The 17,500-nt window shown below is 44.9% G+C and overlaps 1 protein-coding gene across 6 annotated transcripts in view; it reads right to left on the bottom strand.

Annotated features, from left to right (window-relative positions):
* Positions 1-2,330: 2,330 nt before the first annotated feature.
* WT1 (WT1 transcription factor) overlaps positions 2,331-17,500 on the bottom strand; it is a 48,845-nt gene continuing 33,675 nt past the window's right edge. For 5 of the 6 annotated variants that reach the window (XM_027072940.2, XM_027072942.2, XM_053203328.1 and 2 more), the window contains 5 exons: positions 13,471-13,567; positions 10,369-10,519; positions 6,830-6,919; positions 6,141-6,233; positions 2,331-3,709 (listed from right to left, as the gene is read on the bottom strand). In XM_027072940.2, the coding sequence (XP_026928741.1) occupies positions 3,588-3,709; positions 6,141-6,233; positions 6,830-6,919; positions 10,369-10,519; positions 13,471-13,567 (553 nt within the window). In that variant the 3' untranslated portion in view covers positions 2,331-3,587. The remainder of the gene's footprint in view (positions 3,710-6,140; positions 6,234-6,829; positions 6,920-10,368; positions 10,520-13,470; positions 13,568-17,500) is intronic. The other variant, XM_027072941.2, reaches the window with a different exon arrangement.

Below are 17,500 nucleotides of genomic sequence, written 5' to 3'. Positions count from 1 at the left end.
ACCGTTCAGCAAGTATTCATGGAGCCCACTCTTTAGGTCCTTGCTACATAAAGGGCGGCCCACAGCCCAGCTGGGAGCTTGGGAGAAATGAAGACTCTCAGGCCCTCAGATTCCTTCCAAATCTCAGCGTGCCCTTTAGCAACTCTGCAGGTAACACGTGTGGTCACTTAAGGCTGCGAAGGCCTTTATTAAGTAACATGGAAGGGGAGATTTTTTCCTCCAGAAGTTCACACTCTGGGAAGATAGGATTTATAGATAGGAAACAATGCAGCAGAGTGCAAGTCAACATCATCAAGCGTGATTTGGTGGACATAAAACATCAAGTCCTGCCTCAGCCACTTGCTGTCAACAAGCCTCAGCTTCCTCGCCCGTTAAGTGGCAATAATACTTGCCCCGTCTACCTTACAGATTGTCCCAGGTGGGAAAGTGCTACACCCACATAAGGTACTATTTAATGTTCCATTCTTAGAGTGCTACACAAGTTCAGAGATGAGAGCGCTAAAGATGTCTGGAACAGTCTGGGAAGATCTGGCAAAGAGGAAGGGGAACTTTAAGACACTGAACCACATACTGAACTAGACACTACAGTAACGCAAGATGGAAAAATGCACGTTGTGACAAGTGCACCTAACAGAGCCTCTAGCCGGAGCCACAGAGAGCTCCCACTGACCAACTTTCACCAGCTTTCATCCTCACAGTTGACTGACGGTCAACTCCGTGGCTCTCAGAAGCACAAAGTCAGGGCCACCCAGTGCTTTGCAAAAGACACAAAGCTGGATGTCTCTGTGGGGATGCTGGCAAGAGCCCTATTGCTGCAAATCTTAACCCTGGTTGGGAGTCTATGAAAATGGATTCGTCATTTTGCAGAGCTGTGAAGATGGCTGGATAGTGTGAGAGGACGGCCTGGGTAGGGGGAGGTAAAGGAAATTAGCAGGTGAGTGCTTGGGTAATAGTTTTCCTAGGTAATGCTTATTAAGACTTTGCTATATTGTAGATGTTTTCTTTTCTTTCTGGTTTTTTAAAAAATATTTATTTATTTATTTTGAGAGAGTGTAAGCACACAAGTGGGGTAGGGGCAGAGAGAGGACAGAGAGAATCCCAAGCAGAGGCTCCACACTGTCGGTACAGAGCCCAACTCAGGGCTCAGTCTCACACACTGTGAAATCATGACCTGAGCCAAAATCAAGAGTCGGATGCCCAGCCCAATGAGACACCCAGGTGCCCTTCTTCTACTTTTTTAAATTTCATCTTCACAACAATCCTATCAGGCAGGGGAATCTTTTGCCCCCATCTTACAGATGAGGAAAGCTTTCCCAGCTTTCCAAAGCCCATGACCTTAACTGCAAGCTAAACCACTAGGGCAGTGTGAGAATCTCTGGTCTTCCTCCTGCAGTTGAAACAATGTGGCTTTGCTTTTGTTGTGAAACCTGGCTCGCTCTGAGTTGCTGACGTTTGCCATGCTTGTCCTGAGCTTCTCCAGAGAAATGCTGTCTTCTGGCAGGAAAAGATAAAAACGGCTGATACAAATGAGTCACCATACTCGCTATAATTAACAGTGATGCAAGAGCCAGATGCAAACGTAGAGGGGCCTCAGGACCTGACTTTTAGGCGGCCCAAGCTTTGAGCTGCTGAAAAGTCTTCATGGCTGAGCTGCTGTCTGCTCAAGATACATTTTAAATGAAGAAATGAAACCTGGATGCATGCAAACTCCAAGCTAATGGAGCTGAGAGGGGCAGCACCAAATTAATCTCCTTATTTACAACTGAAAAACCGTACACTAGAACCAGAAAGGGAGTTTATAGATAATGTATAATGTATAATGTGCTTTTACACTTGGCTGCCCTGGAAAGTCTAAGCAGTTTTCAACCTGCTGAGCTAATTTATGGCAACTACAGCTGGAAACTCCGTTGTGCTAGGTGTCCAACCTATAGCCTCCTGGTTGCAGTATATACCAGAAAGTCCTGGAAAATTCTTGAAAGTGAACTTTCCAGAAAAGGCCAGTTATCAGTAGCATCCCTCTTCTCTTTTGCTGACTTGGAATAAAAAGTGATATAATAATAGCCTGATTAAAATAAACCCTCAAACACACTTCCGACCATGCCATCCACAAACCTATCTGACTGCAGCTTGAGCATGATCACTTTATGGTGCTGGCTGCTTCCAGAATGGATAATTGCTTCCTGAGGTTTGACAGAGAGAAACAGATAATAGTCAGGACCAGGATAGACTACACTAGTGCTCGTGATTGTCCATGTCAGTAGCATCTTCTTACCTGTTTAAGACCGTCTCAACTGTCCTTAAGCTTTGAACACAATACAGCCGATACAATCTTGCCACTTTCCTTTCGAATAGACTTTAATTAATTGAGAGCGAAGTGAAAAATGCAGGTTACATTTTTAGTGTTATCATTGATACGTTGTAAGATCAACACCAAAACAGTGATGCATCTAACATTTATACATTTCCTAACTTCAGTTGTCAAAGAGCAAATCATTATCAGTATTTTTATTTACACAATAAGTTCAAGCAACAGTAAATAACAAACACCCTCGTTTGCACACACACACACGCACACATACACACACCCAACCACCTTTAAACAATGGATTTCCTCACACCAGTCTCATTTTTTTCACATACACTGGTAGACTCAAAGTTATCAGTGGAGATCCTGGACCAGCCCTATTTTCTTTCAGAGTCCCTTTAATTTTTACAACTTGAAGCCACATAACCAGCGTGGTCGGTACACTCAAAGGACACCCCAAATGATAATAATGAATTCCACTTTTTTTGTGTGAGGAAATATGTACATCTCTGAAGATGCATAGGATTACCACTCAAAAAAGTCAAAAATAAACAAAACCAAAATCTCAGATCTTCAAGCACAGTCTCTTAACAGCATTGTGCTAATGTTAACATTGTATTAACTGAATGGAAAAATTCTTTTAGGTTTCTCTACAGAGGTACTGGTTAGTTCGGATTCTTTTTTTCAGCTGCTTGAAACACACGAAATTTTTAAAGTTGCATGGTAGTCCTACATCCTGCCTTCCAGGTTAGTGGCCTGCCTAACCTCCGGAATGTCGGACGGGACTCACCCCCGGTGCCTTGCTCTCTGATTTATTTCTTGCTGTTAGTAAATGGAAACCATGACAAAGTTTACATTAGCAGACACATACACATGCCCTGGCCTATAAATATTCTATGATGGAAAATGGTACAATGACTCCATTCCTAGTGAAAAGAGCGTAAAAGGAGAAGAAGAGGGCGGGGGGACATTATCAACAATGGCTCTTCTTACAGTGAAAATCCAGACCAAATGGCAGAGATGGGCTTTTAACTAACTGGACATTGTTAGCCACTTCTCCAGGGCCTTCGAGCTGACTAAAAGCAGGCAAAGCAGAGCCCAACTCCTCCGGGCAAACCTGGTAGGATCCAGTGGTACAGGCATCTTGTCTTGGAAGCTGGATGAAGATCACCTGCCATTTCCTTCTTAGAGAGGTGAGTGTGGAGGAACTTTAAAGTCAGATTGGAAAGCAGTTCACACACTGTCCTGCCTGGGCCACAGAACTGTCCCCGGGTTGGACCCCTCAAAGCGCCAGCTGGAGTTTGGTCATGTTTCTCTGGTGCATGTTGTGATGGCGGACTAGTTCGTCTGACCGGGCAAACTTTTTCTGACAACTGGGCCACCGACAGCTGAAGGGCTTTTCACCTGTTGACACAATTGCCAGTCAGAGACACTTGCAGCGGAGAGACTGGGCACAAGTTCAACTATCAAAGTCCCGAGTTAAATTATCCCAAGACACCCACTCCCGATTCCCTCTAGCTCTTTCCCTAGGCTAACAAATCGGGCTCATTTCATAGGCAGCCTTGAAACGGCAGCACCTCTGGGCCCTTAAGGATTAAAAAACTGTAAAAATTATAAAATATTATTCAGTCAGAAGACTGGGGAAATGGCAGAGAAGGAATGAGTCTTGTTAATGAAAGTGTCTGGGCAATTCATATGTCATCAAGGGGGAGAAACATTTGTTTCGGCCTCTGCTATTAGGCCATTTTGGGAATTGTGTAAATGCTTCCCCTCCACTGCCTCTTCAGGGAATTGAGCTCATCTGGGCTGCAGGGGCTCAGGATCATTACTCTGGATACTAACGGATCGATTGCCATCCAATAACAGAGCTATGACTGTAACTTTACTGTGTCTGTCTGTGTAGATATTCTGAATGGGCTGGATATTTTAAAATAAATCCCTGACACCAGTTTGCAGGATATTTGCTTCTTTAACATTAAAGTGTTACTCAGAGTATAATCCCTATCATAGTTTTAAGATTCTTAACAAGATTGCCAAAAGATTGAGACTTTTCCATCTAAGGAGCTCTCAGAAGTTCCTTCCAAGCTCCATTCTGGATAGGGAGGATAATGAGGGCCTTAAATTAAATATGCCCAGCCTTGTGCTAGGCATCATCTATATACATTATTTCATGTATTCCTTGCAACAGCCCTGTAACAGAAGCATCGGTATCCCCACTCTAGATATGAAGCTGGACATCTGGTGAGGGCAGCCCCAAGCAGGACTTAAATCCAGGTCTGTCTATTCCAAGGTTCATGCACTTTGCAGTATCCCACCTCCCAGACCTGGCCATAATGGAAATAGAGCTGTGGCTTTATCCTAAGTAAAAATACTACAGAAGCCTATCTCTGGTCCACTAGGGAGATCTTTCCAGTTTGCCTCTCCTATGAGAACTGTTGTTTGGGACAAGCACCAAGAAATGTCCCAGGGGAGGCACTGTCCCAGCGTCAGGACTGGGGGCTGATCAAATACAGGGTGAAACAGTCTGCCAGAGACACAGGTCATTTTGCACACATGCAGATATGCACAGGGTTCAGTGGATGGAATGGGGAAGTGGGGCAGAAGGGGCAGGGTACAAGGGACGATAAGTTTCTCACCAAATTATGAGCTTGGGACTAAAAGAAGCAATACCAAAGGCACCTGAGTAGGGCAAAAATTATGCCCATCCCACCAACTCGGGGCACAGATGCCTTGACTCTGTAAATGCAGCCTATTTGGGCTGAGAATCTGGGACTCATGATCTCACGTTTTCCTTCGCCTCCCACTCACTGTTCCTCTGCTCTTCCTGATCTAGCTCCTGCCCCTCCACCTGACCTCCAGCCAGACTGTCAAAGGTTATCTCCTAATAGACACATCCCAACCCTTTCTCTTGTTGGTCAGTCACTCTCCTCTGTCTCTCAGTGGCATTCAGCTTTGCTGACATTGACTCTCTTCCTGATTTCTATATTCCCTAGGCTGTGAGATGAACCCATGCTCTTTCTCCAACAAAGAAGGCTGTGGGATATTGTGGGACTGGGAGCAGACAGAATTGGGTTTGCTACTTACTAGCTTTGGGACTGTAAACAAGTCATTTCATGACTATGTGCCTCAGTCTCCTGATCTGGAAAATGGGGATAAAACATGCCTACTCTCCTCTTCTTACAAGGGTGTTGCAAAAATACAGTGAGATAACCCTAAGCCTTGGCCCTCCTCCCAAAGTTAGAAAATACATAACAAAGATGGAGCTATTTTCATTATGAATCACACCAGTCTTCTGGAAAAGCAAAAACTTTCAGCAGCCAGGGAATAAATGTCTATACCAGTAGAAAGGAAATAGTAGCCATATGCTGATACAAGTCTGGCAGAAACCATGACTGCTCCTGGGACATTAACTTTTAGCACAGCAAGGATTCAGGTCTCTGAAAATTGTGTCATGAAATGTGAGCTCTCCAAAGAATAAATATCTGGCTTGGAGGAATTTCTGCTGTTTTTCTGTAAAGTTGATTATCCTATCAAACTGAGTAATGCAATGTGATGTGACAGAAAACTGGGCTACTTCAACTCTTCCTTTTGTTCTGGACGCTCAGTAATAAGTTCTTTTCACATCTCCCTTTTGCTAGTAGTTCCCACCCCACCTCTTCTGAAACAATGTTATTATTTAAAGACAGCCATGCATTGTTCTTCCTCTCAACTGAGTCTAAACCTGATCAGAACTTCTCCACTAGACTTTTCCAATCTATCATCACAAACAACTTCATTCAACAGTATTTTTTTAAAAAAAATAATGAAAAATAAATGTGAAGAAAAGTTTACGCACTTGTTTTACCTGTATGAGTCCTGGTGTGGGTCTTCAGGTGGTCAGACCGGGAGAACTTTCGCTGACAAGTTTTACACTGGAATGGTTTCACACCTAAATGGACAGAGAAGGTCTAGCCGCAGCCCTAACAATGTGGGAGCATAACGAGGCCCACAAGGCCTGCTTCCTGGTGGCCCGAAGAGCCAGGCATTTCCAGCCACCTGTGATGTCTGTCTCACCCTCAGATTTCCCCAGGTCCCCAGGCCTAGCATGAAACCACCTGATTCTGCAACAGTAATCCTTGAAGACCTGCTTGTGTTTTGGGAACAACTAGTCCTTAACCACAAACGTCCAGCTTCTCACCAACGTCCCAGCTGTGTCCGAGACTGAAAAAGTGAATCACACACTATAAATTGGATTATGCTCTCCACCACCCTGCTCTTTACTGCTGCTCAACGTGTCATCAGCAGATGGCTGGTGGGATCCCACTGTTCCGCGGTTTGCTGGAGAAATGTGGGATGTTTCCTTTTCTTTCTTTCTTTTTTTTTTTTAAGAACAGGAAAATCCCCAGATATTTGAGGGGGAGGAAATTATTGGAAAAACTAAACAAATGGCTAACCCTCTCCCATCCATATTCAACAACAAAGAGAATCACAAAAGCAGCTGCAACCCAGAACATACTACCAGCAAGGAGAAGTGAGCCTACAAACCTGTGTGTCTCCTTTGGTGTCTTTTGAGCTGGTCTGAACGAGAAAACCTTCGCTCACAGTCCTTGAAGTCACATTGGTATGGTTTCTCACCTTGGGGAAGACACACATTCCATTTGAAAATGACACTGGAGATGGGATGTCATTAAAGGCTACTTCTCCTCAGGGGACTGAAGGGATCCCAAAATGCCTAAGGCACTTGATGGACCTTGCTAGGGTGGTGAGGCCAACGGCAATGTGAAGCTAAAGGCCCACCTGTACTAAGCTGGGTGTAGAATGGGGAACTGGTTGATTGAGGATGGTCCCTAACCTGCAAGTTACAAGTGGACAGGAGCTCAGGTTCTGAAGTCTGACACTAGGGTCACATCCAGCTCGGACACTTAAAGCTCTGGGTGAGGGGCTATTTCCTTATTGAGAAATGGGGCTGATAATCTGACAGCTTCAAAGGATTTATGAGCAGATTAAACAAGACCATCCACATAAAGAGCTTAGCCCAGAGCACTGCTAAAAAAAAAAATAAAAATAAATAAATAAAAATAAAAATTAAATTAAATACTGGTAGAGAATCTTTAGATCAATAATAAACCAAAAAAGTGTTAACTCCTAAACTGAGTTGGAGGCAGAATTCTGGAATGGATATGCCTTGGAGCTGGCCTCATGAAATAAGTGTTTTATGTTTTATGGCCTAAAGATTTGGTGCTCTCCACTACTGACTTCTCATTCCTGAGTCAAGCACAAAAAGCCCCATGGTTGTGAGACACCCAAGTTAAACCAGGAGCCAAAGTATTTAGAAAGATTCTGGTATCCCTTCATCCGAGAGACATCAGTAGTGGGATTACACAACCTTCTGCCTCAGAATGCAGAAGCCCCACCCCTGTCCTTGCTAGAGAAAGTTCAGCCAAATACTGGGAACTAAGCCCCATGAGTGCACTGAGCGACCTTGGGCCTTCCCACCTTCTTATGAGAATTCTGAGTCACCAGTGTTCTGGGATGGAGAGCAAGCTATCCCAGGACCACTCAGTCTTTCTGTTGCAGGGCAGTCCTTAGTTGCCTTTCAGGCCTCATAACTTCCTCTATTCCCCCTGATTAGTCTGCATTCCTGCTATCCCAAAGCTCACCCTTCCCCAAATCTGCCTTGCACTTTGCTGACCCCAACCGCCATTTGTCCCTATCTCCATCCACGTTCCCACCCATCAAAAAGTCTGCCGTACATCCCTCTCTAATGCCCCTTGTTTCCTCTTCAATGCCTTCTTGGAAATTTCATGTTCAGATTGAAAGCCCTTCCTTCTCTCAGTACAGAACTGATCATAGAACACCTAACGTGGGAGGCTGCGTCCAGGGCTGCCTTTCACCGTGGGCTGGAAAATCCTGAGGGCAGGAGCCTCCCGTTAACTTTGTATTTACATCTGGCCTGGTGCCTTATACTTCAACAACACTACTCAGTCTAATATCTTTTCCCTGCCTTTCTGCTTCTGCTCCTTCTTGACTTCCTCTACCATACCCTACCAACCCTCTGATGGTTAGCTTGAGCCCTTGCTCCTTCTGGGATGACTTTAGCTCACATCAGCAACTCTCCTCAAGTTCCTCTAGCCTCTGTTCTAGTACATTATCCTATGCTCTCTTCATCTCTTTTCATTTGTGTGTAGCCTAGCTCCAAAACAGACTCTAAACTTTTGAGAAGGGAGTTTGTGACTTGGGAGTTAAAAGGCAGGAGTTTGGGTCCTGCTTCCACTATATCCTACCCACCTGATAACTGTTCAGGTGTGTGAGGATTAAATGAAATAATGCATGTGGAGAGTCTGGCACATAAAAAGTATTTAATACAGAAGTACTTAACATTATTACATATAGATAAGATTGCATTCTTTCAAGAAAAGGGCTGCAGGACTGTTAAATACCAAGCTGCTGTCCTGTCTTCTGCAAAGAAGAGCTTCTTAGAGCCTCAGGTGGGTCTGAGGGTCTTGGTTAGCTGGTCCACTGCTTTCCCTTCACACAGACATCTCCCCTTTACTGCTTGCTAAGTGTCTCTTCCCCATTAAAGGTTTCAACAACCATATTGCCTTCAATGCATTCTCTTGCATTTCTCCAGTCACCATTTTACTCTATCATTTTCCTTATAACTTTAACAGATACTTCTCAAATGATCATATTGGGGGAAACATGTAAAAATATAACATCCCTAGTTCTCTCACCTTTAGCCCCAAAGCATGTGGTCTACTGAGTGCGAGCTCACTCTCTTCTTCAGCTTCCCCAAAGCAAAATAAGCAGTAATAACAAAACAGTAAGGGTAGTTGTAACAATGAAGCTGTCCTTCCAGTTATGGGGAAAAAAATGACACCAACCCCCCTGCAGGAAAGGCTGTGTTCCACACTCTTTCCCTGCAGCCGACACCCAACCACACTCCCGTCCAGTGCCCACAAGGCCAACAGCAAACATCTGTGATCAATAATAAAATCACATCCAAGATGGCCAAGAACCAGACGAGGCCAATTCTCTTCCCTAGAGGGAGGCAAATCCCTTGACCTGTGGGAAAACCCAGCCTTCTTTGACACATCATCAAAAATCATGTTTGTTTGTTTTTTTAAGATTGAAAACAAAAATTAAACCTACAAATCCATTTTCCTATTCCTATCTGGTTGGTTATTACTAATCAAGCAGTTAAAAGTTTTTCTTTGGACCATCTCTCCTTAAGTCTTATGATGACCTTGCCCATCAATCCCTCAAACTGTCTTATTACCAAACTCCCAGAATAGGTCCTCTCTCTTTAGAGAGCCTAATAGAGAACCTCTCTCTTTAACAAAACAATAGTGACACTATTGTTTATTCAGGCCATTGACATAGCGTACTATACTACGTGCTTCATATCTAATGCCTTTAATCCAATTTTATTTTCAAAGATAATCTAGTTTGGGGGCACCTGGGCAGCTTAGTTGGTTAAGCATCCAACTTCAGCTCAGGTCATGATCTCTTGGTTTGTGAGTTTGAGCCCCGCATTGGGCTCTGTGCTGACAGCAAAGAGACTGGAGCCTGCTTCAGATTCTGTGTCTCCCTCTCTCTCTGACCCTCCCCCGCTCACACTCTGTCTCTCCTTCTCTCAAAAATAAATAAACATTACAAAAATTTTTTTAAAGTTAACCTAGTCTTAAAAATTATATAAGGTAGGCATTGTCATTTCCATCTTCCACAAGGCAAAATGAGGACCAAATGCTCAATGTCTCACCATTTGGTCGTGTAGCCTGAATTCAAAGACAAGTAAGTCTCTTTAGTTCTGTGGAATTCTCTTTCCATCACTCTGCTCAGCCCTTCCTGAAGACAGTTTACTGACTTTTTTTTATTAAAGGATGGACAGTCAGGATGCAAAATGCCCCTGCAACCTTTTTTTTTTTTTTTTATCACCTTGGCCAGACCTTTCAAAGCACTGCCTACTGTCAATCCAAGAAATCTCCTGTGTCCTTAGAGGTGTGACAGCCAGGAGGAGGAGCTCCTGAACCACCCTTGCCCAAAGGCCACCGGAAACAAGGCTGGACAGCAGACACACTTACCAGTGTGCTTCCGGCTGTGCATCTGTAAGTGTGACAGCTTAAAATATCTCTTATTGCAGCCCGGGTAAGCACACATGAAGGGGCGTTTCTCACTGGTCTCTGATGCCGACCGGACAAGAGTCGGGGCAACTCCAGGCACACGTCGCACATCCTGTAGGCAGAGTGTAAGAGAAATGGAGGCTTTAAGCCACATGTGAACATTCGTGTCAGTCCTGAGGGAAAGTGAGCTTTAGATTAAACCTGAGGAAGGGATGGCAAATATTAAAACCTAAAACCACTCCCATGCATACCCCAGATACCCACAGCAAGCATCACTAATGGGTGACAGAGCAGGACATTCTACAATGCAATACTTCAACGTCATCACTATTGATCAACCAGAATCAGTACTTCATCTGTCTGTTTGGGGACGCTGATCCAGAGGATCTGGCAAAGAAATGCTGGTGCTACAAGAGCTCCCAATCCATCCCATCCTTCAGCTTCTCCACTTGAGGCAGTGAGGTCTGGAAGTCCAAAGTCCCAGGTTCTATTCTACTTTCTCCCATTTGGACACATGGCCACATGACCTCAGGCCCCACCTGCAACAGGTAGGGAAGTCCTTATTAGAGAGAAATATGGGATACTAAATGAACCCCAAACTGACCACACTTTCCATGTGGGAGTAAATGACAAGGAAGGAGGAGCCCCTGAGATTTGAGGGTTCTCTTTGTGAAGGGGCTAAAACCACCAAAGGCCAATGGTGTAGCCAGTGTAAACATTTAGTAATACCACCAGAAAACACTGTCTGCCTTCTGTGCACTTTACATGTCCTTCATTGTTTATTCCCTTGATCTTGTGGGAGTGGGTAGGTGAATGGTCAGTCCTTCATGACAAGGTGCTAAAAGGCCACAGTGAGGCAAATTTTTCCTGCTCTCAGGATCAATGACCCCTAGACAGGAGCAGTGGGAGTACCCCGGGGGCCACTGAATCCTCCTCACTCTCTTACAGATGTGCAAAAGTCAAGACCAAAGAACACATCTATGTTTTAAGACCTGGAACTGCCTCTGAGCTTAACCCATCCCCTGCTCTGTGCATTTTCCACACCATGCTTATGTTCTAGTTTCTATTTCACACTGCCTTGCACTGTGAGAGCTTCTTTTTTGAAGGAAAAGTACTTAGTGACATACAACTTTGCTGTTGACAGGCCACAGTGTCTCAAGGCAAATGGTGGCGTAAATTTAAATGGTGAGCCAGCTACGTTTGAACGGTAGACTCTAGGAGAAAATGAGTCGGTAGTAAAACAGCACCTGTGAGATCTGGAGTATATCAGCAGCCATGACAGCGAGTCTGACAAACCGGGCTTTGTGGAAAGACAGACAAATGGAGCTTCCTTCACTTCCTTTAATTCAATCTAGATGCAGCACACACAGCACTGGGATATAAAACTGAGTTGTCAATGTCAGTCAAGGGTCCCGGTGGAGGATTCCGGTGGTATTTGTTGAAGGAGAGACTGGGATGACTCTTCCCATACTTCCATCAGATTTCCGTATTTCTGCAATCCTTGGCTTTATTCTCACCCCTGGAAGGTTTGGGCTGAGGGCACATGCTGTTCTGTCACCATGATGCTTCTGGAAACATCAGTCAGAACATCTCAGAGCTACCTGCCCCACACGTCATGTGGGGACCTGGGTCACACACAACTTTTTTCTAGAGTACTGACTATGCTGGTGAAGTATAACCACAGTTACTCATGTTACAGCCACGGAGTCACAAGTGAAAGCCACACACGCAAACCCTTGGTCACTGCGTGTGGTTCTGACCTCCCCAAAGAGGCTCTGCTGAGGTGGCCTTCCATTGACTTCCCCGAATTCTCCAGAATGTTTACCTTTTTACTTTTCTTTCCTCACTCTCCTTGGAGACCCCCTCCTCCAAACTGTTCACAGCCCCCTGTTTCCCTAAGCAATGCAACGTGGTAGTTAAAAACAGGGGCTCTGGAGTCAGGCGAAGCTTGCTTTATAAGTAGTTATGTGATTGTGGACAAGCCACTTGTCTCTGGCCTTCAGTCTCCTCATCCATAAAGTGGAGATAATAATACCTACCTCGTAGAGGTGCACTAAGGATTAAATGGAAAAAGAAAGTTTAAGTATAGAACCTTAAATGCCTACTGCTAAGTGGCAGAAGTGAGTCTGAACTGTGTGATTCCAACTATATGACATTTGGGGGAAAGGTGAAACTACAGACACAATGAAAAGATCAGTGGCTGTCCGGGGGAGGGGAAGAAGGGGGGACGGATGAGTAGGTAGAACATAGACATTTTTATTTTTAGGCAGTGAAACTATTCTGTGCAATAATGTAACGGTAGACCCGTGACATGACACATTTAACAAAACCCATGGAACCACACAGCGCAAAAAGTCAACCCTAGTGTAAACTATGGGCTTTCATTAACAATAACACACCAATACTGGCTCATCAATTGTAACAAGTGTACCACACCAATGCAAGATACTAACAATAGGGAAGACTGTGGGGGAGGGTGGGGATGAGGGAGAATATGGGAACTCTGTACTTTCTGCACAATTTTTCCTTAAACCTAAAACTGCTCCAAAAATTAAGTCTATTAAGACAAAAAGCCCATTACAAAAGTCAGCACAGTGCCTGGCACATAGAAAGGGGGCAGCACCCACAGAGTGGGCGCCATTACCATCATTATGGTTAGTAGAACACTCGGCAAGGCAGAGCCTACCTTTGGGCACTTTACAATGCAGACCAATTCAAGGGTCTGACTTGGGAAGTCAGGAGTCCAGGTCATTAGTTGCAAGAGCCGCAAGCCCACCTGGAGGAGTGAATTAAGCAGTGAAGGGGGAAGGGATGGGATTCTGCCAGAAGCATCTTGGTCTGAGTCAGGGAGATGACCACGTTCACAATGACCTGTGGACAGGAGGCTGCCCTCTCTGCCCAGGAGGAGAGGAGAGGTCTTTATTGTCAGAGGAGCCTATAATTAAGAACAGACTTACCAGGGCCAAATGGCCATCAGCAAGCAAGTGAAAGGCTGTTGAGAAGGAAAAGAGGCATGGACGTCCCCTTCCAGCCAGCCCCCTTCCCCTCGACCCGAGTTCTCACCTGAATGCCCCTAAAGACGCCATGGGTGTGTATTCTGTACTGGGCACCGCAGAGGATGGGCGTGGTGTGATTATCACTCTCATACCCTGTGCCGTGGCTGCAAACACAAAGAGGGAAGAACAAGGCTCAGGTCGGTCCACAGGCACCCTTTAGAAATGCGCGTCTGCAGCAGAAGAATGTTTTTAAAAAGCTCACAGGACAACAGCCATTGGTTTTTGCGTCCTTCGTTGTTCTGGAAGCAGGGCTTTGTGAAGGGCAGGGGGCTGTTCAACCCTTGCATCACCACCACGCGGCCCTCCCTTGTGCTCAGGGAGGCCATCTGTGTCTATGCCTCTCAGACAAGCTGGGAAAAGTCACAATGGCTTTCATCCCCAGCAAGTTGTTTACCATCTAGCCGGCAGAACAGACAGCTGCGAATGTCTCCGGAATGAGCAGATACCTCAAGTTTCACATTAAGTTCAATGGATTTTTGTTGGCACCTCGTGACTCAGTTTTTACAAGATAGCCCCAAGAAAGTGATGACACAGAAGAAATGTCACATTCTCAGAAGTGGGGATTACACATCAGTGACCCTTCTCCACTTAACGGACAGATAAGTTTTCCAGATCAACTTAACTCTTTGCAGCCAACCCGTGCCGTAAGCGGACACTGGATAATCTTCCCTACCATTAGATTGCCTAGTCCTCTAGTTGGTGCTCAGGCTAATCCTGGCCTTCCAGCAAGGGCTGAGGGATGTGGAACATTGAAATGAACAATTTGAGAGAAGTGAATACTCTGAAAGTATTCTCTCCTTTAGGTCAAAGCTGGTATCTGTTCTGCAGTTATTTTACTTCCAAATGAGGCAGAGTAAAGAGTCTTATCTACATGGGCAGGACATTATAATCACATCTAGAATCACCACAAGGAGCTTCTATGAAATATCTCTGTGAAATGGTGCAGCTGCTTTGGAAAACATCTGGCAGTTACTCAAAAGATTAGACATAAAGTTACAATCTGACCCAGAAATTCCACTTCTAGGTATATTCCCAGGAGACATGAAAACATGTATCTACACATAAACATGTACACATTGTGTATTAGCAGTATGATTCATAATAGCCAAAAGATGGAATCAACCCAAATGTCTCTCAGCTGATGAATGGATGAAGGTAGTATATTCCAAAACTGGAATATTATTTGGCAATAAAAAGGTGGGAAGTACTGATACGTGATAATGTGGACAAGCCCTGAAAACACGCTAAGTGAAAGGAGCCAGCCACAAAGGGCACACCTATTGTGTGCATCCATTTAAATTTTTTTTAATGTTTTTGATTTATTTTTGAGACAGAGACAGAGCATGAGCAGGGGAGGGGCAGAGAGAGAGGGAGACACAGAATCCAAAGCAGGCTCCAGGCTCTGAGCTGTCAGCACAGAGCCCGACACAGGGCTCAAACCCACAAACCAAGAGATCATGACCTGGGCCAAAGTTGGACGCTCAACCGACTGAGCCACCCAGGCGCCCCAGTGTGTGCATCCATTTAAACAAAATGTCCAGAATAGGCAAATTTATAGAGACAGAAAGTGGTTTGGTGATTGGCTGCCTAGGACTGGGGAAGCTGAGGGAAATGGGAGAGTGATTGCTGAAAATGTCCTAGAACTGTGGGAGCGGTTGTACAACTCTGTGAATATACTAAAAACCACTGATATCTCTACTCCAAACGAGTGGACTGTATGGTATGTGGAATTTATAAAGCTGCTTTACAAAATTAGCTTGGGAAATAATGAGGTCCATGCACAGTCTTTTTCCCCCCAAGCCGCCAGGTGTAATTAACTCGCTGTCAGGGCTGAGAGCCTCCACCCTCTGCCTGTGTTACTCTAGAGATGCCAGGGGTCCCAGTGTGGGAGGCAGGCAGCTTGGCTGATCAGCCCACTCCATCTGAGGGTGTGGGGAAAACCTGGGGCTGGCTCAACTCCCACTTCCACGGGGGAGAGAACTCCTGGAGAGAAAGGGTGTTTGCCAGGATGACTGACATGGTCCGCACATCCCGCAGCCACAGCAGCTGTGGAATTTCATGTTTCATTCTGGCTCCAAGCTTTTTAGAAAGAATTGCCTGTCTCCCTTGCATAGATAGTGAGAGCAGTTTCAGGAACTGGGTGGCAGTTTACAGTTATACTATAAAGGCAGTGGGGATGTAAGAACTGATGACAGTGGTGATGTGGTAGCAGAAAGAGGACAGGACAAGAACGATGTGGCCAGAACATTGCCTTGAAGGCCATGAAGACATGCTGCCTCTGTGTGGCTTCATCATCTGTATGGAGCCAAAATGTGACTTACACATTTTCTGGGGCTGAGGGCTCTCTAGGGACACAATAAAAATCTGAATTATTTTCAAGTTCTATCAAAAGAGGAAGAATTAGGAATCTGTTGTCTTAGCAGCTGATCTCTGGATGTTACTTGGGTTCCTGGAGGGTGTGAGAAATAGATTTTCCTCAAAATACTTGTTCCAGGAAATGAAGTGCTATACTACTCAAAGGTAACCTCATAGCCAGATATAAGCCAACACACCGAAGAAGCAACCAGAGAGGTGCCTGGGTGGCTCAGTCGGTAAAGTACCCAACTGTTATTTTCAGTTCAGGTCATGATCTCACGTTTGTGGATTCGAGCCCCGCCCCGCATTGGGCTCCAGGCTGACAGCACAGAGCCCCTCTTGGGATTCTCTATCTCTGCCCCTCCCCCACTTGCACACTCCCTCTCTCTCTCTCTCAAAAATAAATAAATAAACTTAAGGGGGAAAAAAAAAAAAGAAGAAGCTACCAGAAACAAGACTCTACCTGCCTAATAAACCCTTAGGTTCTTCTATCAAGTCCATGAATAAAAACTACAGCTGGGTCCTGCCTACTGGCTTTGGTGTTTCCAAAAGACAAACAACACATCAATGTAATTCCACACTGTGGAAACCCTACAAAGCTCTTCCCAGTGTGGTCTGCCCAGAACACTAAGTATAACGCACAGGTATTTACTATGCTGACAACTCTCTCTAGATAAGTAAAGGAAATCAGGTCAGTGGTCTTGGGACTGTATACTAACAGAGGGAGAAAAGGTATCTACTCCAACCCTCATTTCAAAGCCCTTCTAGCTCATCAACAGTTGCACAACACGACTGGTGGCGAATTTTTAAAGAATCCCATTCCATTTGGGGAGTGCTTTAATTGTGAAGAAAGGCCTTTCTGAGCCAAGCAGAAATCTGCCGCCTCCTTTCTGTCTTCTCGAGAACCACAGAGTCTTAGTGTTTTACAGCCAACCCTGCGTGTCTCCTCTGCTCTATGGTAAACTTGGCCTTGAAAACAGACCAGCTTGCCCCTCTCTGTATCCTCTCAGCTGGGTGACTGAAGTTAAGGCACAGAGTCCATAATGTCCCATGAGATGGATGGAATCTAACTCCTCTTCCACATGACAGTCCTTCAAATATTTGAAGACAGCTTTCCAGGGTACAGAGCTGGGGTTCTCTCAATGATCATAACAAACTGGTATCCAATTCCTTTAGTGTTTGTATCATCCACCTCTTGATTCCCTTCCTTTTGTAACGTCTCTCTCAAAGCATGGGCTTAAAATGGATCCCAGTGCCCCCAGAAGAGTGGGGAAGGAGGACCATCCATAAACACAAAAAGTTTAAGAATTATGAAAATAACATAAATGCGTAAGGCCAGAGAGTACATGCATCAGCCAAAGAGATTCCATTGCAAATTTCTGAAAATCAGTATGCTAGTCAAACACAACACAATCAATGCGTTAGGCCCATAGGCTATCCGGACTCAATGAACGCATCTAAGGGGACATCGCTTCTAGCATTCAGGTCACAGTGGTCTTCCCCCCTCAAACAGAATCCTCATCGTCCACAACAGCTAGAACTGCAAGTAAGGCACATGTCTCCCACCTTGAGCTTGAAGACATGATTTTTTTAAATTCAGTTCAAAACTACACAGTTATCCTTCAAATTCCATTTTATTTCTTTTAGGAAGTATTTCCAACTGTTGAAATCTTTTTGACTCA

Source organism: Acinonyx jubatus, chromosome D1 (assembly GCF_027475565.1).
Source record: "Acinonyx jubatus isolate Ajub_Pintada_27869175 chromosome D1, VMU_Ajub_asm_v1.0, whole genome shotgun sequence".
NCBI classification, from domain to species: Eukaryota; Metazoa; Chordata; class Mammalia; order Carnivora; family Felidae; genus Acinonyx; species Acinonyx jubatus.
The sequence above is the reverse complement of the archived record's forward strand: the minus strand, read 5'-3'. Positions and strand labels throughout refer to the sequence as shown.